The sequence below is a fragment of the Streptopelia decaocto genome (genome assembly GCF_964273445.1).
Source record: "Streptopelia decaocto genome assembly, chromosome: 2".
NCBI lineage: Eukaryota > Metazoa > Chordata > Aves > Columbiformes > Columbidae > Streptopelia > Streptopelia decaocto.
Window position 1 is genome coordinate 9273929 of NC_138655.1, and position 23238 is coordinate 9297166.

At 39.7% G+C, this 23238-nt stretch overlaps 1 protein-coding gene across 2 annotated transcripts; it reads left to right on the forward strand.

The window, feature by feature from the left end:
* Window positions 1-707: 707 nt before the first annotated feature.
* TMEM71 (transmembrane protein 71) lies at window positions 708-22843 on the forward strand. 2 transcript variants are annotated; one of them, XM_082046657.1, is made up of 12 exons: window positions 709-772; window positions 1479-1671; window positions 6907-7262; window positions 10232-10289; window positions 11289-11501; window positions 12274-12443; window positions 13173-13352; window positions 14220-14295; window positions 14779-14828; window positions 15012-15084; window positions 17168-17194; window positions 18728-22843. In XM_082046657.1, exons 3-11 carry the CDS (start codon window positions 7250-7252, stop codon window positions 17172-17174), a joined length of 840 nt encoding a protein of 279 aa, XP_081902783.1. In that variant the 5' UTR covers window positions 709-772; window positions 1479-1671; window positions 6907-7249; the 3' UTR covers window positions 17175-17194; window positions 18728-22843. The 2 variants fall into 2 exon arrangements, 1 of the variants encoding a protein (XP_081902783.1); XR_014183438.1 differs by lacking the exon at window positions 14779-14828 and having other exon boundaries at window positions 708-772.
* Window positions 22844-23238: the final 395 nt, after the last annotated feature.

Below are 23238 nucleotides of genomic sequence, written 5' to 3' on the forward strand. Positions count from 1 at the left end.
ATGGCCCAGGACCCCATTTCACCTACTATATTCTACCATAAAGCCAGTAAGGGGCAATTTTGGCCAAGACCTTTTTTTATTCTTTTAGCAAAGAAACATCTCCGATATTTAGTTGCATCTCCTATGAAAACAGGGCTGTGTTGCATGTCTGTCTTCCCTTTTCCCTTTATCCACTTGTAAAACTTATACCTGACTTTGGGCTTGACAGAGAGATAGAAATCTCATCACATCCCAACCTGTTTTTTTTAAATGCTCAGCTAGGTGGGGAAGAGAAACTACATTGACCACTCCATGCTAGAATGGCTCAGTGCTTACTCTACTTCAGACACCAGACCACCAAGGCAAAGAGATGCAGGAGAGGAGATTTCATTCCTTCTGCCCCTCAGAAAATTTGGTGGTTAGTCTTGTCATGAAGCATGTCTTTAGCTTTGTGACTATTATACAGACCATAAATTGCAAACCAAACTGGATAGGAGATTTTATCTTGCCAGTCAGTGACTCATGAAGACTTGGAGGTGGAAGAGAAGATTTCATAATCAGCTGAGCATGAGCTCATGGTGTGCTGTTGATGCTGAAAAGACTAATGCAGTCTTTGCAAAGCACAGGCACATGGAAAGACTGAGTAGGAGTAGAGGGGTGACATTATCTCTGCACTTGGCACCAATATGTTGTTATTAAAATAACTTACTGTTCAGAAAAGCCATCCAAAAACTGGAATGGTTCAGGAAAGATCTGGGAGAATGACCAAGCACCTGGGAAAAAAGATATTATAGTGAGAGACCCAGACATCAGTCTGTTTATTTTGCCATTTATTTTTTCATGTGGGCGGTTGGATTAGTCCATAAACTAATTTAAATGTCAAATATTGCTATCATGAGGTGACAGTCAATGAAATAAAACCTCGTCTTTGTTTTTACCCATATTATATGGGAAGACACATTTAAAGTGACTGCTGGTGTTTGTATTTAAAAGGTGCCTGCATGGCCTCAGCCCAGCAAATCCACAGCAGCACCTCTGTCCCGCTCTGCCCAAATGTGTAGGTGGTTTGGTCACAGCCTGGCTCTGCTCTGTCATCATCTGTCCTTTTCTGCCACTTCCTTGGTCCATTTTGACACCCTTTCAGTTACTATGTCCTCCTCTTCGGTTTTTCTGCCCTTCTTTTTCTTTCATCCCAGAAACTCCTTCCCCTCCAGAAATTCTTCCTTTCATTTGTAAAGATTTCCACTATCTCACCAAACACTTCTCTTTTCCTTTTAAAGCCCTAAATTTTCCTGATTCCTGGGAAATATCCCGAGGTGACAGAGTTTTGGAGCATGTGGCCTTCTATGGGAAAAGAAAGTGGCAAACACCAATTGCCATGGACACCAGCCAAAATAGTCACCCCCTATGGGTTTGGGACACCAACTCCAGTCTTTTCCACTTTTAAAAGACACTGAAGCTGGACATTTTTTACTCAATTGCTGTCTGGTTCTTTGCAGAATGCCTTTAACTCAATAAATGGTTTCTCTTGGAGAGCTGGCTGTTTGCTGGCAATCACAGCACTATATTTCACTGCACACTGGAGAGGTGACATGAACATACAAACCAGGAGCCAGGTTCCCTTCTAGCAGTATTGTAAGAGTGAAGTATGGCAAGATGAGGATGCTAAAGAGTGAGACCTGCTAAGGCCAGGTGAGTAATTACATTTGCATTTATATAGGTAGCTTCAACATTAGTGAAAGAGTCCAAAATCCATGAAAAGAAACAGTGAGCAAATGCTGGCTGTTGATGGAGATTGAAGGAAATCAGGTGAAGTTACTGCTTACCAGAGTGGTACCTCCTGATGCTCTGTGTGGCTGGAGTGGAGCAGTGAGCCGTTCTGGATAAAGGCAGCTTTGCTGTGCCATGTTACAGCCCCGTTAAACCACTTTCAATGTATCCATTTGATATTTCTTGGGGACATACTCAGCATTCGCTATGCTATGAATATTGTTTTGCAATGAATGTTAGAGCTCCTGAGATTTAATTGTGCTTTAGCCTCGAAACAGTGCTGTGCAATGTGTTGCTTTCCTCTGCCTTACATATTGCAGCCATATGTCTTGGATTGTGTTTTGGTTTTAGGGGGGGTCTGTAGATTGGAACACATCAGTAAATATTTTACTGAAGTTTTTTTTTAAAGCCTGGATGAGAACAGTGCTGAACAAAAGCTGTGCTAATACCTGCTTTAATTGTGCACGGATTTCCTATATAATTTCCCTATGAGATTGAAATTCAGCATATAATTTAGAGTGTATCAACAGAGCACTTGACTCACAAATATTTCCCAGTGGTTTTTCACCGCCTGCCATTTTTGAGAGCTGACCTCAGGGTGGGTAAGGGAAAGGGACAGAATGAATGTCCTGCCAAGATGACAATGACTGTGTTGATGTCACCATTTGAGCACTCAGCAGAAGGATGTTTATTGAAGTTGTAATGACATTGGGGAGTACTGTAAGAGGAAAGAGAGACTAAAAGGCAAATCACTGCAAAACAGCGGCCTAGCAAGGACAATTTTGCAGTCAGATTGCCAGTATGAATGTGTAGAGAGAATTGCCAATTTGGACTGAAGGAAAACAGATCTCCAAAACTCACATCTATCCAACGTGGTGGAGTCCAGCAGTGAGAATGAAAAAACATACATGACATATGCCAGCAGGCAATGCTAATCACTTTGTAAAACAAATGTGATATTTTCCTGTCTCCTTTGTGATCCTCTGAAAACTGGGGTGTCCTCAGGGGCTGAACTTGTTGATTACGAGATTAGCCCTTAATGTCCAACCCTGCCTGTAAAATCACAGAATCACAGAATGTTAGAAATTGGAAGGGACCTCAAAACCTCATCCAGTCCAATCCCCCTGCCGGAGCAGGAACACCCAGATGAGGTTACACAGGAATGTGTCCAGGCGGGTTTTGAATGTCTGCAGAGAAGGAGACTCCACAACCTCCCTGGGCAGCCTGTTTCAGTGTCTGTTACCCTCACTGGGAAGAAGTTTCTTCTCAAATTTAAGTAGTACCTCTTGTGTTCCAGTTTGAACCCATTACACCTTGTTTTACCATTGATTGTCACCGAGAAGAGCCTGGCTCCATCCTCCTGACACTCACTCTTTACATATTTATAAACAGTAATAAAGTCACCCCTCAGTCTCCTCCAGGCTCCAGAGCCCCAGCTCCCTCAGCCTTTCCTCATAAGGGAGATGCTCCACTCCCTTCAGCATCTTTGTTGCCCTGCGCTGGACTCTCTCCAGCAGTTCCCTGTCCTTCTGGAACTGAGGGGCCCAGAACTGGACACAATATTCCAGATAATGCTTGCAAAGCATTTGTTTATGGGAGGAGTCACTTGTTTCTTGATTCTTGGCCATTGGGTCTGTGCTGGCATGACATGGACAAGTTCCTGGAAAGTTATCAGTGTTCTGGTCTCTGTTCTCAATTGCCTTGTAGGCCACATTCAAATCCTTGATCTTTGTGCAGTGCTGGATAGCATCCAAGCTATAAAAACACTGGTACCAAGGCTGCCTGTGCCTTTTCCTCTCCCTAGCAGTTGAATTAGTCCAGGACATCAGTTTGAATCCAGCTGGAAATGTGACAAGTTAAGTATGGCACAGGCATAGCTGGAGAAATTGCAAACAGTTCCAGAAAGGCCTGTGGACTCTCAGTACAAACTTCACAAATTTAGACTTTGCTTAAATCCTGGCATACAGGCAGAAACGAACTCAGTCACTGTCAAACTACAGTGGTTATTTACATACAGATAGAGGGACAACTGATAACGATACTGTGTACAATATCATGGAAGACAGGCATTTTAAAGAATGTTATTAGAGTATCGCTGACAATTGTTATTTGTCTTAATTTAGAACAGGGGTGTCAAACTCATTTTCACTGGGGGCCACACCAGCCTCACAGTTGCCTTCAAAGGGCCGAATGTAATTTCCAGGACAACTTCTCCTACATTTATACAGTCCTGAAATGAGATACGGCACTTTGAAGACAACCACGAGGCTGGTGTGGCCCCCGGTGAAAATGAGTTTGGCACACCTGATTTAGAGAATCATAGAATCATTTTGGTTAGAAAATACCTTGAAGATCACGGAGTTCAACTGTTAACCTAGCACTGCCAACTCCACCTCTAAACCACGTCCCTAAGAGCCTCATCTACGCATCTTTTGGATCAATCAGTACAATTTATTACAGAAATGACCATGACATCAGTATCTTCAGTATTTTGCCTGTACCATTGTCTCAGGAACCAGCAGCACCGATACTTTCTCAACTATAGTTTTTCAGTGTATATAAAGCATAGCATGAGCCTTTAGAATCATATGTTGGCCAAAAGCCTTCACCACACATCAATACAAGAACCTCCACCATTGGTCCATGCAGATCACATTAGGACTGTCACAGGAACCATCCAGGATCTCGAGTAGACTCAGCAGCAGCACATCACCACCTCCAGAGCAGCATGAATTTCCATTTGGGGGCTCATAATGTAGCAAGGAAACTCCCAACCAAAGATTCAGATTTTATGCGTCTAGATATGGCACCTGGGTGGTTCCCTAAAGCTGTGTGTATCTAGGTGGCCTGTGCAGCTTCCAGCCAGCAAGATGCTGCTGTGCAGGTGGTCTGTCCAGCATTGCCTGCACTGACACAGAAAAACAGGAATGTGGACAGTCGAGTCTTCACCACATCTCACGGGGTCTTCCTAGATTGGCCACATTGTGCTGGGTTTGGATGTGCCTTTTAATTTATTTGTTTGTTTATTTATTTATTTATTTATCTGTATATTCTCACTGTGGACCTCTGTCCTGTTCATCCAGAGAGGTAAGAAGGCTGAGGCCACCAGTGCTGTCTGTATGAGTGCTTTGTATATAGAATTATGGAAGCAGAGAATAGTTTGGGTTGGAAGGGATCTTCAAAGCTCATCTAGTCCAACCCCCTGCAATGAGCAGGGACATCTTCACCCAGCTCAGGTTGCTCAGAGCCCCATCCAGCCTGGCCTGGGATGTCTCCAGGGATGGGGCATCCACCACCTCTCTGGGCAACCTGGGCCAGTGTTTCACCACCCCCATTGTAAAAAATTTCTTCCTCTTGTCTAGCCTTTGTTTAGACATGCCTGTCTTCATTATCTTTTATCTTATGTTACCTCAGGCATGGAGCTGCCCCAGCCTCACCTCTCCTGGACTGCCAGATCCAGCACAATGTTTTCCACCAGCATATGCTTTTCCCTTTATTTGTAGTGTCAAAAGTAGAGTAAAGCTGGGAAAAGATTGGAAAGATCCGTGGTATTTCATGTTGTAACTTCTCATTTCCTTCCTTTTGTGGGTTGAACTTGTACTGTATGCAACAGGCACAACACTACTGCACAGCAAGCTTGTTGGTGTATTCCTTCCCTAGAGTTTGAAATCTGATGGTTGGGATGGGGTCTGGGGTGGGGTGTGCAGTTTGAGGAGCAACAGGTAACAACAAATGTTATTTATACACCTTTGTGTGTGCATATAAACTATACGCTAGCACCTACCTATAACATATTCCCTAATGCACAAAATTTATGCATCAAAATCTTGTGGAACAGTGAGTTTCAGATCTGAATGTTAGTGATTAAAAAAACACCTCTAAGTCTAAATATGATACAGACACAATATATTTTAACTATATATACTAACATGAAAGGCTAATGCCCTTCAAAAAAGCAGCCAGAGCTCAGAATTAACTGCTTCCTTTGAGAAAATAAACCAAAAATACTCTCAAGAGGTAACTGCTGCTGTAAATCAATTTATGCATAGAAATTCTTCAGTAGATGACCTAGTTTTAAAGACCATTGGGAATTTATGTCCATTACCTGCAGAGAGACGGGTTGGCCTGGGAAATCCTACTCTGATGAAGCCCATGCATCCATGGAAATAACGTTGGACTAAATTTCCTCATTGGCATAATTCCACTAAATTAAGGGATGTGAAGTGGTGTGAAGAACAAACATGACCCTGTGTTTTCACATTTCAGAAAAAGGACCTTGAAGTGTTCATTTCAGTTTAGCTCCCGAACAGGAGCTCTTTTGTAACAACTTAATTGCCTAATTCCTATTTTTGTTTCCTTTTCTGTGGGGTGAGAATTTTACATTCCTTTGTTATCAGTGGAAGTATTCTTTCTTCTCCAAGGGAAAAACAATATTATTAAATCAAATTAATTGTATTTTACTAGATTTATGCTTTCTTTTTCTCAGCGGTGCATACAGACACCAGGAGAGATTCCTACTAGCATACTTTATCTATTTGTCTGGACATGAAGTTTTACTCCCCAAGGTTGTGTAATTCTGCAGTTTCAAGCAGCTGATTTATATTACTTTTGTGTGCAATAGTTCTGCAGCCAAATAATTTTGATTGCCAGGACTTCTTATTCAGGGTCCATAGCTCTTACTTGGATTTAGCTTTATTTTTGTGCACTTTAAGGTATGAGGAATTGATACCTTACATAGTATGAAACATATAGAGTGGATTGATTCATATGTTTACAAATGGCTGTATCCCTTTCTCCTTTCAAAGGAATTTATCTTAACATTGCACAATATATATCTGCAATAATGTTTTTGACCGTGAAGTTTAAACAACTCTGAACTCTCACCAAATGCATCTTCTGTATAATAGTGCTTTTGCAAAACGTCTTGTTAGTATAAAGGGATTTTTTGGTAGCTGGATCATTTTCCAACATCAAAGCCTGTCAGACTCACAAGTATTTCCCCAAATGGAGTGATTTGGATATATCACTTTAAAGTTTTCTGAGTGAGGTCGAAAAAATCTGTGTCACTTTTCTTTCTGAGAAAAGTTTCTGCCTTTGTTCTCCATATCACAACTGGAGTGAAATGTTATTTATACTGTATTTTCTCTTTCACAACAGCCTGCAAGAGCGTTAACTGGGCTAATCTTACTCGTCGGTTTGCTCTTCAAAAACGAATGCTTCTGATATGAGGCTACTTTACAGGAAGCGTGACCTCATTCTGCCTCTGTGCCGCTGATTGCACCGCCTGTTTTCAAAAGGAAACAGGGGATTTCAGAGCCCGGCCTGTCCGAGGAGCTGGGGCTGATCTCTGCCAGGCAGCTGCAGAAGGAGCACCCGCCACACCACAGACATCTCCACATCTGCAGAGACCTCCACATCTGCAGGAATAGCACCCTCCACCTCTCAGAGCCTCTCCTGTTGATGATGAGAAACTTTTTTGCATGCGTGTGTTAATAGCAAAATGGCTTTTCCAGGTTTGGAAGATTTTACACGTATTTATCTCTTAATATATTTGTCAGCTGAGGGCTAAATAAACTTTGGATTAATTTCTCTAGTGCTATTGAGTTTTGTACTTTTGAGAATGTTATCATTACCTGCAGGGAGAACAGACTAGACAGCTCTTCAGAAATGACTGATACATGCAAACAAATAAAACTGTAATTGTAGACACTTGTGTTTGATAGGTACAATAGATTAAAACTGGTTGCCTGGGCTTCAGCTATTTTAATAGTTAGCACTATAGCTATTTTAATAGTTAGCACTGTATCTTGGTACATACTGATGTAAACATTAAGAATGTAATAATGGGCAGGGAATTGCTGGCTACCAATTGAGTGCATCATTGGCTTAAAGATTAATTTTATGTTCGGAGGGAAAGTGATTAAAACTGACTGTTTTGGACAGTGACCTGTTTCTATTATGACATAGGCTTTTGAATGTTTTGAAATTCAATGAAGGTTGTTGCCTTAAACTTTTATTTGAATTAATGACACAAAATATTGCTACATTCACCTCGGGTTCACCTATAGTCAGATTTCTTAAAGCTATTTGCCTTATGTCACAGATTAAAAAGTCCGTACCGATGCTCATTTTGTGGATTACAGATATACTACTACTGCTTCATCTTACAGTAGTGGTTGAGATACTTTGTTTTGGCTTGCTTATATTGTTACTATAGCTTCTCATGCTATTAATTGCTCAGAAATGGAACTGGATATTAAATGAAAGCAGAACACTGTGCAGCATTGTCTACAACATGATGTGTCCACGCTTTCTGCAGCATTGACTGAATTATGATTTTCAGGAACCCTCTTCATTAATGTAGAAGACAAAACATTTCATGATCAAGGGTAGCAAAACAATCCATGGGAAAGTCTGTCCTGTGACTGTTTACAGAAGCTGGATATTATCATCAGTTAAAATAATTTAGAAGCAAATTACAACTGCTTATTAACTGTTCTTCAAAAGAGAGAAAGTCATCGCCTCCCCAGTAATATATTTGCATGTGTATATGTCTCACTTTCTGTTACAAATACACGTGTGTACTCTCTTTTACCTCAAATTTTACTTCTGCGAAGGGTGGCAGATAAATCTGCACAGACATACTTTGCAAATCTATCAGACAATTCAAATTAGTAACGGAAGGACTGCGGTTTGTTCTGCCACTTTGTCAGTATGTGTCAACACTTTCTAATGAAAACATTATCCATGTGTAAATTACTATTCTTAAAACTTATTCTTTTTTAGTGATTGCTACTCTATATTATCATAACTGAGAAAATCACTTTAAATATAGCTGCATTATGGGGTTTAGTTGCTGTAAAGTTTCACTCTCAGATTATTAAAGTGTTATAGAAGGTATAATTGATGCTGAGGTATACTTTTGTGTTCCTTTCTGAACAAATTTACTCTAATAAATCACTTTTTTCTCAGTGAGAATATGTTATAATATTATATATATATTGATGATGCTATCTTACACATCCTAATTTTCAAACAAAATAAAAGATACTTCTTTTTCTTTTAAAACTCTGTTACACATAATCTATATTACCTGTAATCCCAGGGTGCGTGAAACAATTATTTTCAAGGTGTATGGAATATCACACATTGCATCAACACCAGGAGCAAGTAAATCTGTGCACATTCATCAGAGCTTCTGATTAAAAAAAAATCTGGTTTGGAGGGGATTTTGTTTGACTAATAAGATTTGGGATTTTGCAGGTTTTAGTTTATATCCAGATCTACAAACCTCCTGTCAAGTTCCTGTATTTTCTTTTAAGGTTTGGAAGAAGGCTGCAACATGTCAGTCTATGAAATACACCACCACTCTTGTTTTTTGCACAACTTGTTTAGCGATCTGACTGATGTTACTTGATGTCTTTGTGCCTCCACCAAGTTTCCTCCAGCTATCTCCTCCTCAAGTTGTTTTTTTGCCGGGATTGGAGGATAATTTTCTTATGATAAAGTGAAAAGTTGGGTTTTTGTTTTTCTTTCAAAGTGTAAGAGAAACAGTATGCATGGGAGTAGGGTAATAGGACTGAGTTGTAGAAAATACCCTGGAAGGTTTTGCTTCCATTCTCTGGTGACCTTGCCTGGTCCCAAGACTCAGTCACTCTTCACATCCAGGCTGTGACTCACAACTGAGCTCCAAATGAGGATAAATTAGATTTTCAAAGAGGAATCACTGACCTTCATGGATTTGTCTCAGCTCATAATTGAACATATCAAAATTATTCTCTTAGACCTATCGCCTCTCATAGGTGAAGGACAGGCATTTACTAACAGTGCTGTAAGCATGATACTCTAAAGATAGAGAAGAGGCAAGGTAATATAGGGAAAGATCATATATTTTATCTTTTCATGTAATAACAAACATAAATTCTCCCTATGGATGTCCATTGCTTGTATTTTGTAAGATTGATTCTGTTGGGTGCTGAACATGTGGCAGCACTTTGCAGACTTGAACCACGGTAATCCAGACAAATCCTATTTCCTTAGTCTCCTGCCACAACATTATTGTCAAACCTTTGTCACTGTCTCTGTTCCCATGCCTGTTGTGATATGTCTGCAATTTTCAGCTGAAAAATATATTGTGATGTAATGGTGCCCTTCCATTCTACTCTGTATCTGTTGGCAGTGCTTGGACTATGTTTGGCATGAAGATTTCTGGGAAAACATCATTAAAATTACTGCAGTTATTGCATTTGTGTCCATAATTATTTCTCTCAAGTTTGTAAGCTGTGCAGAATACAAGCGTCTGATTCTGTGTTGCCCTGGTTGAGATGAGTTTCCTATAAACACCATGTCTCTCCTATAGTCTCTCCCTTAATTTCCTTTTCTTTTCTAGCTTCTTTTATGGTCCTTTGTATATGCACAAGGTACCTGTGATGGGCTGTCAGTGGATATGATAACAAGTCTTATTTGTCCTTTGGCCCTGCAGGTTCAACAGCATTTAGCGGAGAACATCGACGCAGCCTCTCACAACATGTATTTCCAAGGTACAGAGGAAAATTATACTTGTTTAATTTTGTTTTTATTTTGTTGGAGATATCATAAAATCCTTTTTGAGCCACTTAGAATTGTAGTGCTGATTTTAATTACTGCTTTAAATGGAAATTCAGAAGCGCTATTATGGGGATTGGAAGCACTGGCTTTGCAATTACCAGGTTTTAGAGTATCTCTGTTCCGCTTGCTTTCCCCTCCACTGAAATCATGGTATCCTTCTGTGATATGCCATATGGGATAGTTAAACCTGCTAGAGAAACCCATGTCAGCCACTGAATCAATCCAGTGTCTTCATTCCTTTCCATGGATGTCACTGCATGGCCACTTGCAACTCAAAGGTGTTGAGGAGAAAGGACTCACCATAAATCCAGTTTTACTTGAGCTAAGTAAAACTTGTCCAACATGTAGATTCTTTCACCTCTGTCACTACTCACTTCTGTTTTAAATATCACATAGTATAGTTTCCTGTGCTGTATTTAATGTCAAAGTCCATTTGTATTTCAGCACTGGATGAAGTAATGTACCCTTAACTCTTCACCGAATATGGCTACATGGAAAACAAACAAATCATGCCCAATTCAGAGACAGTCAGGCTTGTGCCATGCAGAGTAACTCAGAGGAGCAAAATAGTGGAACATGTGTAACAGCTCCATGTAGGTGTGGATCTGGCAGGACTCCCTGGCCAAGAGCACACCATGGCCCAGATACATGGCCCAGAACCATGCAGTTCTTGATTCAAGCTGGCTCCATGTGCTCCTGAAATGCTCCACCTGGCCTGAAGCTCTCCTGTAAGCTGAAGCTCTGGAAGGTGTGATGGAGACACGTGCTGGCTGAAACCCCCTAGATCCAGAAGTAATATTATTATCCACATAGTTTAAAACTAAGTCATTACCAGCCCCCATCAGCTGCTAATGTAAATTCATTATTATTAAATAATGGATTTGCACTGTCTAGACATTCACTAAATTAGAGGGTTTCAATTCTCCTTTCAGTTATGCCTGTGCCTTTTTGGACGATGACTCTGCCGATGAGTGTTGCCCCACCGATCCTCTGACAGGCTCCCTTTCCACATGTCGTCGCAGCCCTCGACTGCTTTCTAATGGCTATTACATTTTGACAGAAGACAGTTTTCTGTCCGATAAAGAGGGCAATATAACACTGACACCATCCCAGACGAGTGTTACATATAAAGAGAATTTAGTTCGGTAAGTGAACTATAGGCAGATTTTACTCAATGTTGGCAGTTGCCTCCATATCTCTGGATTCATCTGGATTTATGTGTGACTGTCTACGTTTTGCTTGGCGTAAGATCAGCATTGCTTCTTAATGGGAACATCTCAATTGATTTAGTTTGGAGAGTACAGTGACTGAAATAACCTGTCTTTCAGTCACGTCTAATCTTACTACCTAAAAATTCTTCAGTACACAGTTGTTGCTGTAATTGGAATTGTGTGCAATAAAGAGAAAGAAGAGCTACAGCTCATTTTGCCAAAGAAGCATTAGCATGGTAAGGAATAAGAAAAAAGTGTATATATATACATGCTTATATATATAAAAATAAAAAGTCCTGGAATTCTTACTCATGGAAAAATTTCTCTTGATTTCAGAAGGACACCCATTTAGGAAGGTATATAAAATGTAGTTCAAACATGTTGAAGTACAGTGGATTCAGGCTGCAGCAAATGAGGTATAGTAGCCTGAAACTCATGGGTAGCAGGAGACCGTTCAGTGCAATAACTGTGGCATCATTTGGTATCACAATACTCAGTATCACACCAGTGTGATATATTGCTGTGCTGCTAATACATCCCCTGACATTATTGCGGTGTGCAGCAGTCAATTGTAGTGACATACTCAGGGTCAAGAACAGATCTAGAACCTGATTCTTTCATGTCAGCCTTGCAAACTTCAGAGCTCTGTCCCTGCTCAACAAGAACAGTTCACTCTATTCCTCAACAACATGTCTTTTCTCTCTAGCGTATTCAGGCGAAGGAAAAAAATCCGTCGCTCTCTTGCCAGCTTGTTCAACCTTGGTGCCTCCAGTTCATGGCTCAGCAGCACCGTCCTCGGCAGTATGGATTCCTCCCATTCAGATGATCCTTGGCCTGATGGATGTAGCAAACTAGAAGCCAATCAGAGTGATATTGGTAAGCCCTGAGCAGGTACCAGGTAATCGAGTGACATTAGAATCACAGAATCATAGAAAAGTTTGGGTTGGAAGGGATCTTCAAAACTCATCTAAGCCAACCCTCCTGCCATTAGCATCTTCACCCAGATCAGGTTGCTCAGAGCCCTGTCCAGCCTGGCCTTGAATGTCTCCAGGGATGGGGCATCTGCTTTCATCACCCACATTGTAAAATATTTCTTCCTTATATCTCATCTCAAATGGTTTAAAACCGTTACCCCTTGTCCTGTCGCAACAGGCCCTGCTAAAAACCCTGTCCCCAAATCACAGTCCATATATAATGGGGTCTTGTGTATCTCTCTCTGTAAGTTTTGCAGGTGTTCTCTGCAGGTAAAGGATAGATGAGCAATAGAATATTAAGTGATATATTGAGCTCCTGGTGTTAAAATAGAGTATGAGTCCACAAAGACCTTTGTGCCAAAATGGCATTTTTAGGCTGAATTTGAATCCAAAGTCATCACCAGTGAAGTTTATGCCGGTGTCATTAATAACTGTCTCTGCTTCCACCTGGCTGTTTCAATAACTTCATTGTGTGAAGTTCTGTCTTTGTGTATTTTCTCCTGCAGACATTGAACCTGCCAATTCCCTAACAGTTTGGAAAACCTCCCTGTGATTAAGTAATTAATTTTCTCCCCTCACAAAATTCATTAACACAAATTCTCAAAGCTCTTCTTTTGTGCACTTTTTGTAGGTGATTCAGACTTTTCTTCTGAATATAGTAGCTGTGTGCCACAAAGGGAAACTCCAGCACCTAATGGAACATCTCTTACCAAAGATTATGAGTTTCTTCAGCCTGAGAAACCATCTTGTGCTTCATTATCTTCTTCTCCATTTATGATAAATGCAAATGAAGAGACTTTGAGGAATGCAGGTAAGTTACATTCTTATCCTGATGTGGCCCATTTTTAGAGTGAGCTGAAAATGCTCACGTTAAAGATGTTGATATGGCCCCTTGTAGAACAGAAATTATTTCAAGCAACATAAATTTTAAAACATTGCTTATAAATAAGAAAATCTTAAAATTGGTATTTATCATTAATGTTTACAAATATATAAAGGGTGAGTGTCACAAGGATGGAGCCAGGGTCTTCTCAGTGACAACCAATGATAGGACAAGGGGTAATGGGTACAAACTGGAACACAAAAGGTTCCACTTAAATTTGAGAAGAAACTTCTTCTCCGTGAGGGTGACAGACACTGGAACAGGCTGCCCAGGGGGGTTGTGGAGTCTCCTTCTCTGGAGACATTCAAAACCCGCCTGGACACCTTCCTGTGTAACCTCATCTGGGTGTTCCTGCTCCGGCAGGGGGATTGGACTGGATGAGCTTTTGAGGTCCCTTCCAATCCCTGACATTCTGTATTTGGTGTGATTCTGTGATTTGTTCACTCTTCCCTGCTCACATCTTTTCTTCTCCTACTTTTAGTAAAAAATGGAAAAAGAAAAAAATGGATTGAAGAGCAAAATGGAGGAACGGGCATGGGAACAAAAACTGAAATGGGTAATTATTCAGAAAGGCTTGTTTTCTGAGAGCGTGGAGGGCACAGTGTCTCTGTGGTCATGGGGGAAAAAGACTCCTGAGAGACAGCCAGAGCATGAAAATTAGGTTTATGCTTTGAATCACAAATTCTCTTAAAAAGAAACTGAAGAGCCTGGCCTCCCAGGCTGGGTCTTTGCAAACACCTCCTGTCAGATTTTTACTTTGCTGAAAACTCATTCTTGTTCTTATTTTTCTTTTAGAATCCAGCACAGTGAGAAATGTCCTTTCTCAAGTGGTTGCACTGATCATGTGTTTAATCATTACAATATGTACAAGGTAATTTTTATTTCTTTGTTGTTTCTGACATTAATGCTTAATCCATTTCAGCTGGTGAATTAAGGGTCACATTTTCAAAGTTTAGGTGTATATTACTGTGAAAATATGTTTTCACATGTTAGTCAATGCAGGTAAATATCTGAGCTATATAGATATGAACAAAAGTAATGTACGCAGATATGGCAAGTGTGTTTGGACAGGGGTTTTGAAAGGTTGAGAGGCATCAGAGGGGATCCATGTTTTTCTAAGAGAACAATATGGGTATTTACCTCAGTCTGGGACTGCTGAGGTGTTTATTTCTGTGAGATTATCCTCAATAGCTTCAGCAATTTAAAGTTGTGAATTCAAAGTCTCACCTACCAGAGTTCGGAGGGTTCATCTGCAAGAACCTTCTTTCCTCTTCCCACCCAGGCTTCACCTCTATTAACCCAATATGCATCCCTTGTTTTTTTCTAACCTTTATGGGTATTGTTATGTTCTCAGATATTTTCTGGGAGGATTGTCTGCCACTTTGTTGCTGATAATTTTAGTTTGTAAGTACAGACTTCCTTTATATTCAACACACAATATTTTACTGTGTCACATCTGAGGACCAAAATCCATCCTTGGATGTATATCCACGGCTCTTGTTGATACTATTAAAAGCAATATGAGGGCATATGGGGACAGAATGTAACCTTCAATCAGTTACAGGATTTTGCACTTAAATTTCACAGTTCTTTTTCCCCAAGACGCTGCTGTGTCATCTTTCTTCAGTCTTGACACATCTTTCACAACAACAAAGTTTTGGTAAGTGGCTCCTGTGTCACGTGATGAACAGAGGAATTACACAATTTTCTGTTAAGAAAGGAAGGAGATATTCCTTCCGTTGTTTTCATGTCAGAAGACAGAAGGCATAGTCTGAAGTTATTAATGGATTTGGCTTTTCCTGTTACTGATTTGTATTCATAGAAACTACTTATTTTTAAAAAAATGCCTTTTCATAATGTGCAATACATGTTATAATACCTATCTGTTAGCAGAAAAGGAAGATAAACCTAATATGCCATAATGTGAAGATGCAGAAATGGAGCAAGGATAGTAACTTATTATGAAACCAGAGAAGTGCTTTGAAGCCTTGCACTGAGATCAACTCACAGGCCACCAAACCAAGCTTTTATTTTTGACTGGCAAAATAAAACCAGCTAACTATGCTGCTAGCCACCATCTTCCAGGGATGTCCTGGTTTTGTTAAAAACCAAGTTTCTCTTTTAGTGAATTTGCCTGTCAGCTAAAACCCTCATATTAGCGGGCGCCAATTATCTCTCGAGGGTTTAGATTGTGGGATGACAATAAAACCCTGGCAGATGTATTGTTAACCTCCTTCCTCTCCCCCACTTCCCACTAAGGACAGGCGATCTGGAGGGAAAGAAGGACAGAGAGAAGAGAGTTGGAAAAATTAAAAATGTTTTACTAATGCTACTAATAAGAATAGATAAAATAACACAAAATATACAAAACCAATCTCGAAAGTCTCAGCAACTGCAGAGCTGGCACCCAGAGTCCTGGATTGGACTCTGCAGCCAACTGGAGCTGGATTCAGTCTCTCACTAGGCCTCAGTTCGCAGGGACGACTAGCAAGGGCCTCTCCTAATGTCGGCCATAAGCAAAAGGGAAAAAGGAAAAGGGGAAAAAAAGGAAAAGGGGAAAAAAAGGAAAAGGGAAAAAGGGAAGAGATCCTCATGATCTCCCACTTTTATATGAAGTATTCAAGTGAATGGAACATTATACACAGGTGGTCAGTTTCTTGGTCACCTGTTTCTTGTTGCCCCTCTCCTGAGATGTCCATCCATGTTTATCAATAACTTTACATTCCATTGCTATGTTTACCAAAACATGTATCTGGTTCTCCAGGAAAATGCAGCTAATATGAAGGCTTTAGCTGACAGGCAAATTCACTAAAAGAGAAACTTGTTTTTTAACAAAACCAGGACAAGGGACTATAGAATTATTGTAACTTGGCCACACTAACCCAGTGCACCATTACGTTCAGGACAGAACTTTGCCTTTAGCTTACACTGTAGTTTGACAAATGTCTTAGAAAGAAGTTTTGATATTTAATCAGTCTGATCAGTTGAATAAAGGTGATGATGTTGCTGTTTCAGATTGCTTTATTTCAAAGTTTTGAAGAGTGTATGTGTACGTGCTGGATTTATGAATTATCATTCTTTCACTTTTCGCACAGCAGAAAATTCTTCTGTGTAAAATCCAAAATGCTGCTAAGACTTAAAACATTTGGGTGCATCTGAATTTTTATGTGGTCAAAGTGAAGCTCGAAAGGATAGTTTGTTTCTGAATCTGGTGTATCCCAAGGGCAACAAGACAATCTGGCAGACTTCTTAGCCTTTGAATTGAGGATATTAGAAGTCAGAATCAAAAAGGCACAACTTGGAGAGCCATATTGCAATGATACCCTGAGATTTTGAGCATCCAAGTGTCTTAGCACAACACCTCAAGTGCTGAAGGATGGTATGTTATACCTTGTTATGATGTCATTATATCCAATAAAATCAAATCCACCAGGTTAGGACCTGGGTGTTGCAAACTCCAGCTCCAAAGTCCTGCTCTCTGACTTCCTGAATAGTTTAGTCCTGAGTCATGCACAAAGCTGTTATTCACCAGAGGAAAACAAATCACTCAGACCTTTTCAGTCACTGGGATACAGAGAATACCTCCTTTATGCTTATCCCAAGAGAGAAGTTACCTGCTCAGTCAAGTAGTCCTACAGCTTAACTAAATGTGGCAAATCAGAACCTGCATAAATACTCATTATAACAAACTATGGTTTAAATCAGGCCATACAAAAATCTATGCTTTATTTTTTTTTCCCCAGGAAATAACTGGAAAGAAATAATAATTGGTGAGTATATTTTTAAGTCTAGAAATAATTCCATACTTTTAGGGGTAAGCCCTGTTAAGACACAGGGTTCAAGCATGCCAGAAAGGTTCCCTGGACTTTTCATTTAAAGAAGGTTTAGCTGTGTAACTCTTGCCAGTTTCCACTACAAATGACTCCGCTTTGCTGTCTAAAACTCCTTTTTTGTTTTATTTGGACGAAATATCTTTTTATCATTTGACAGCAGTTGCTAAATAGTGTAAGCCGTTGAACAAGTGTGGTGCTTCAGCCCAGAAAAAACATATTTTTCAGTAATGGGCAAAGTAAGTCTTGCGTTTACTGGGTTTAAACTGAATGGTGGGGCCAGGTGCCGTACTGCTCTGACTTGGTACCATTCCACTGAAGGAGTCAAGCAGCATCAACATGTGTCCGCCTAGAATATTTGGAAAACACCTATAGATTCTTCTGCCTTCCCTTCCCTTCCCTTCCCTTCCCTTCCCTTCCCTTCCCTTCCCTTCCCTTCCCTTCCCTTCCCTTCCCTTCCCTTCCCTTCCCTTCCCTTCCCTTCCCTTCCCTTCCCTTCCCTTCCCTTCCCTTCCCTTCCCTTCCCTTCCCTTCCCTTCCCTTCCCTTCCCTTCCCTTCCCTTCCCTTCCCTTCCCTTCCCTTCCCTTCCCTCCTTCTCCTTCTCCTTCTCCTTCTCCTTCTCCTTCTCCTTCTCCTTCTCCTTCTCCTTCTCCTTCTCCTTCTCCTTCTCCTTCTCCTTCTCCAAGCCGTATCCTCAGTCTCCAGCTCCTGTTTATCAAGCATTTCTAAGTCTTGCTGCAGCTCAGGACTGTTAAAACAAGAGCAGTGATTTATTTGTACTTGGAACTGGCTGTCCCAGTCCTGGCTCCCGTATTTCCTTTATCTCTTTGCTTTGAAAAGATAAAAATGAAAAGAAGGAACTAAGTAGAGCTGTGTCCAGGTTTATGTTCCTTATGGTGTGGATAAAACAGCCTTTTTCATCAACTCGCTTGCTGAGTGCAGTTCAGCTTCTGAGATCTCAAGGCACCTATACAGCTGCAGACACAGCCTGGAAAACCTTTCAGTCAAGTACAGTCAAGAAAGCTCATCCCGAGAATGAACCGTTTTAGAAGGATATGCAGACATTTGATCACTTTGCAGACTTACTAAAACCTATGAAAAAATACCTCCCTTCTCCTCCAATGTGTCAAGAGGGGATGCTTGATACAGCACTTGTTAAAACCAGGGGGGCTGTTTATGTCAGGGCTGCAATGCCCAAGCTTTAAAACTGACTTTCGTTTTTAAAGCCAGTACCAGTATTAACCAAAGCAGGGACTACAGGATGGAGCGGAGAGCTTGGGGCTCGTTGCCCAGCACGAGTGAACTAAATAGAGGATAGCACAGGATACTGAGACAGGACACCCAGCATTTCAGAACAAGCTTGTCTCTTGCCTTTCATTAAAACTTAAAGGCAAATTAATTGCTTTTGTATATTTTAAAATGAGATCACTAACAGTTTTTCTTTTTCCTCCTCTTCAAATATTTTTTATTAACTCTTCAGCATCAGACTACCAGCTACCTTCTCCTGGCCAACAATACCCATGTTATTATGGAAAAAAAAAAAAAAAAAAAAAAGAAGAATATTTTGTATTCTTCTTTCAAAATACAATGAATTTTAGCTTTATTTTTATTCTGGTCAAACTGTGGGTGAGGCCATACTACTGGTGCCCATCTGGAAGCAGTCATTCAAAACACTGTACCTCTCATCTCCTATGTCAACGAAGTGCTACAAGCACGAGGTCCTACAAGCATTTTGATAGTAAACTGGTGGTAAATAGTGAGTTGCAACTCCCATTCAGTCTACGGTAAACAGTTGGTATCTTCCAATACTTTATATGTTAATTTCTTGTAACACCGTGCTGTCAAAGATAATGGCTTTGGATAGTGGCTGAGTACATGTGGTAATATATTTCAGAGGCTTTAGTGAGTCACGTGTGTGCACTGGCTTTTGGACTTTCTGCTGCACATAATGAAAAGAGGAAAAAATAAAGGAATAAATAAATATTATTGGAAGGAAAGGAGTCTTCAGAAAACCAGGAATCAGGATGTGGACAAGCAATGATGAATCTGAATTACCTGTATTCACATACCGAAGTACAAGACCTCCAGGTATTAACTTTACTTTGGAAACCCTGAGCCCCGATTCTCAGCTTGGATCCTTATTATGACAGACACTGAATTACACAAACCCGGTACATAACCAAAAACTGCTATCTTGTGACTCTAAGCTAAAAATCTGCTTCTTAAAATAGTTTTGGTGGAATAAAGAATTGACAAAACTAAACCACCACTGCCTGTCCATGTCTAAGCCAAACTCAAGCAGGTTATAGCTGTATTTCTAGCATCAAAAATGCAAAAAATATGATGCACTGAGGAAAATTGTACTTAACATTTAAGTAAAATGTACATTTCTCTTTCAAAGTGTAAGTATATGGTGGTTATATTTTGAAAATAAACATCAATTGCTCAGCATTAAGAGCTCAAAGAGAGAAACTTCATCCAAATTACCAATTTTACATAGCAATTTACTCTTGCCCGGTACATTAAATTGACCCTGTATGAAGACAGACCATCTGATGTAACAAGACCAGGTTTTAGAGTTTCAAGAAATGGTGACAATAGAATGTTCTTCTTAATAAAACTGATGTATTCTGTGACTATTATAGTAGTTATAATACTTATCCCTGTATTTTCTTGTGGTTAATACACTTGAGTAATTTTGTTTGGTGTTAAAGAATTCTGTTTCTTTATTTACTTTAACTGTGGAGATGACTAAGATAAAATATCATGTGTAGTATGTATAAATATTTTGTTACTTACTTTATTGCTACTTGTAACAGGTCCTTTACTAAACGCACTTTTAAAACTAAAGGATTATAAAAATCCTTAGTGGTTAAATAATCTCCTGGAAGAATAATCTGGGAAATGAGATCCTATACTGAGAGAAAATTCTAAGATTGGAATTACCCTGCAGTCACTGAAACGATTATGCTGAAAACTAGAAAAACCTGAGTTCACTGTAAACTAGTTAGTTCACCGTAAACTAGTTTAAATAAATAAATAATTTTAAAAAGCTGATTCAGTTTGCCAAAAATTTGGTCTAAATTGATTAATCTGTCTGTCAGTAAATATGAACTGTAAATTAGAATTGTTGTGAACTGAAGAGGGGGCAGTTCTGGGGTAATATGGCATTTGGAGTTCAAGGGCTGAAAAGAAGCTGCTTGGGCTCTGTTCAGATCTGCCCTCCGTGATATCCAGGGATGTTGAATTTATGATGTGTCATGGTTGAGACGGACAAACGACATAGACCAAGTTCTTCCAGGATGAAAGTAGTAGATGCCATTTATTGCCACAAGTGCATTTTTATACAGTTTTACCAATTCATGTGTCTCTTCACTATTGGTTACAAGTTACAGCAGTAACATCTCATTGGCTATTTTTGCTATCATCAATGTTACTCTTTTACTCCCTTCTCTCACTCGGGTACATCCTTAACATCTCCGGATACTCCTTTACTCCCATCTTTCTCATGGGTAGGCCTTCATATCTTCAAGGCTAATTTCTGTTTCCATGCCCTCCGTCAGGGAATCCACGGACCCACCGTAGTCCCCCACAATGATGTTCTATTTCAGTGACCAGACTGGCTGGTTTTGGCTGTTCCCTTCCATGTATTCCAACGGACATAAAAACAAGCCTTGCGTTTTGTCTCTAAAAAGAGGCACAATAGTGTGTTCAATCCTGTTGGATGAAAAATTAAAGCCAGGATCAGTCTGACGAAAAATTGAAGGCATCATTTTCTAACCTAAATGCTGAAATCCAGACTTCCGGAGGTAATTTGTATCTGTAGCTTCTGTTAATTAGAGTGTCAAGCTTAGGATAATTGTGAACAGTAATCCTAGCAAAGTAAAAACCACTTGTTGATTAACGATTAACTGATGCATTTACAGAGAGGACAGCTAGAATTTCACATTTCTGTCCCCAGTGATTACACTCTTACTCCACTTTAATATAGCACCTTATTTAGAAAAAGAGAATAAAAAAAATAATTTCAAGATATGCATTTATAACCCCCTCTACCTTACCTCATACCTTCCATTACTATCACTTTGTAGTCATTACACCTTGTCTTATATTGTCCCATTTCTTGCTGTGTTCAGCTGAACTTCAGGGCCACTCGAGTATATATCACACAGTGCTTAATGGTGCAAATGTTCATGCTGAGGGGAACAGCAGCACACACAATGATACTTACAATATCCCTCATAATGTTCCTAGTCTGTGAGCAAGTCTGGTTTGCATTTATCCTGAAAGCATTACTCATAGAAGTCAAACTGCACAAAGATTAACATTTTTTAGTTAGAATTTGTTTGATGTATTTTCTGTGAATTACCTGCAGTGTTTTGTAAATCTCTGTGGACATGTTAATATACACTGAGCAGAACTGTTCTTTAATTTTTCTATTATTTTTTTTACAGTTGCTCATGCTGCTTTTTTGTTTCTTTATCTCTGGTATGTACATATCAGTAAAGTTGTCCCTGTTTGCATTTCTTCCTGTTTTTGAGACTATTCTCAATAATTAAGATTATTATTAGGAATTGCATATATTCCAATGAATATTTGTGAGCTTATGTCCTGCCCTGTAGATTATGTGCCCTTTGGGAGAGGATTTATTGGTACTTTGGTGTGAACATGAAAATCTCATCTTCTTACAGTTATTATTAACACCATAGAATAGAACAATAACAACAACAACAAACCCACTAATAATAATTTAGTAGGAAATAAACAGAAAGGTGGAGGTTCAGATTCTGAGTGGGTATCAATCAACTGATTTCCACCAGTTTAGACTCTGTCCTGCAGCATTTTAACACCTAAGATTTGTCCACAGACATCAATTTGCTAGAGCTGTAGCACCTTACATGAGTCTATACTGATGGAGTGAACACATATTCAAAATACTTTCGATGCACTGTAATAATAATGCTATAAAGCTTATTTTAGAAAGATATTTTATATTGCAATTAGCAAATAGACTCGTATTAAAGAGGTAAAGTGACTTTCTTCAGGGAAGGCATGCTGGATGGAACCCCTTTCTCTCCTTCCTCAAGTCCATTCTCCCGTTTATAATGTGGCTCATTACATTATCTCTGTTGTGTACATTGCTTCAAGCTAAGAATTTGGGTTTGCGCTACTTAGAGCTCTTAGTACATAATTTGAGTGAAAAATAGCTGCATGAAAATAATGAACATAAGATCAATGTGTGTAAATATAAAATTTCTATTTCATTTGAAAATAAATTAATGCAAAAGTCTCTTGAGAAGACATACAACACCATATCTGCAAGTTCATCAAATTTTGTGGGTTTAGATTGTGTTGATGTTGTACAGGCTGCAAACATTTTGTTGCATGAAACATATTGTAAGAGCAGCTCACACATAGGCCTCTGTGCTCCAAGCATAGATCATAGAATCATAGGATGGTTTGTGTTGGAAGGGACCTTCAAAAGTCATCTAGTTCCAACCCCCTGCCATGAGCAGGGACATCTTCAACTAGACCAGGTTGCTCAAAGCCCCATCCAGCCTGTTCTTGAATGTCCCCAGGGATGGGGCATCCACAGTTTCTCTGGGCAGTGTGTTCCAGTGCATATGTGCTGGATTTATGAATTATCATTCTTTCACTTTCTACATAACCGAAAATTCTTCTGAGTGTATAAAATCCAAAATGATGTTAAGACTAAAAACATTTGGGCTTATCTGAATTTTTATGTGGTCAAAGTGAAGCTCAAAAAGGGCTTTTATTTCTGAAGCTATGTCAGGGTTGAGTTCAATGTATCCCAAGGGCAATGAGACAATCTGGCAGACCTCTTAGCCTTTGAATTGAGCATATTAGAAGTCAGAAACAACAAGGCACAACTTGGAGAGCCATATTGCAATGATATCCTGAGATTTTGAGACCCCAACTATCTTATCACAACATCTCAGGTATGCAAGGATGGTATATCATA

What these genes read in the sequence shown, in the direction of transcription:
- TMEM71 (XM_082046657.1), top strand. An exon ending in TATAAAGAGAATTTAGTTCG is followed by an intron (nt 11,502 to 12,273) that starts GTAAGTGAACTA and finishes TTTTCTCTCTAG; the next exon opens with CGTATTCAGGCGAAGGAAAA. An exon ending in ATCATTACAATATGTACAAG is followed by an intron (nt 14,296 to 14,778) that starts GTAATTTTTATT and finishes TTATGTTCTCAG; the next exon opens with ATATTTTCTGGGAGGATTGT.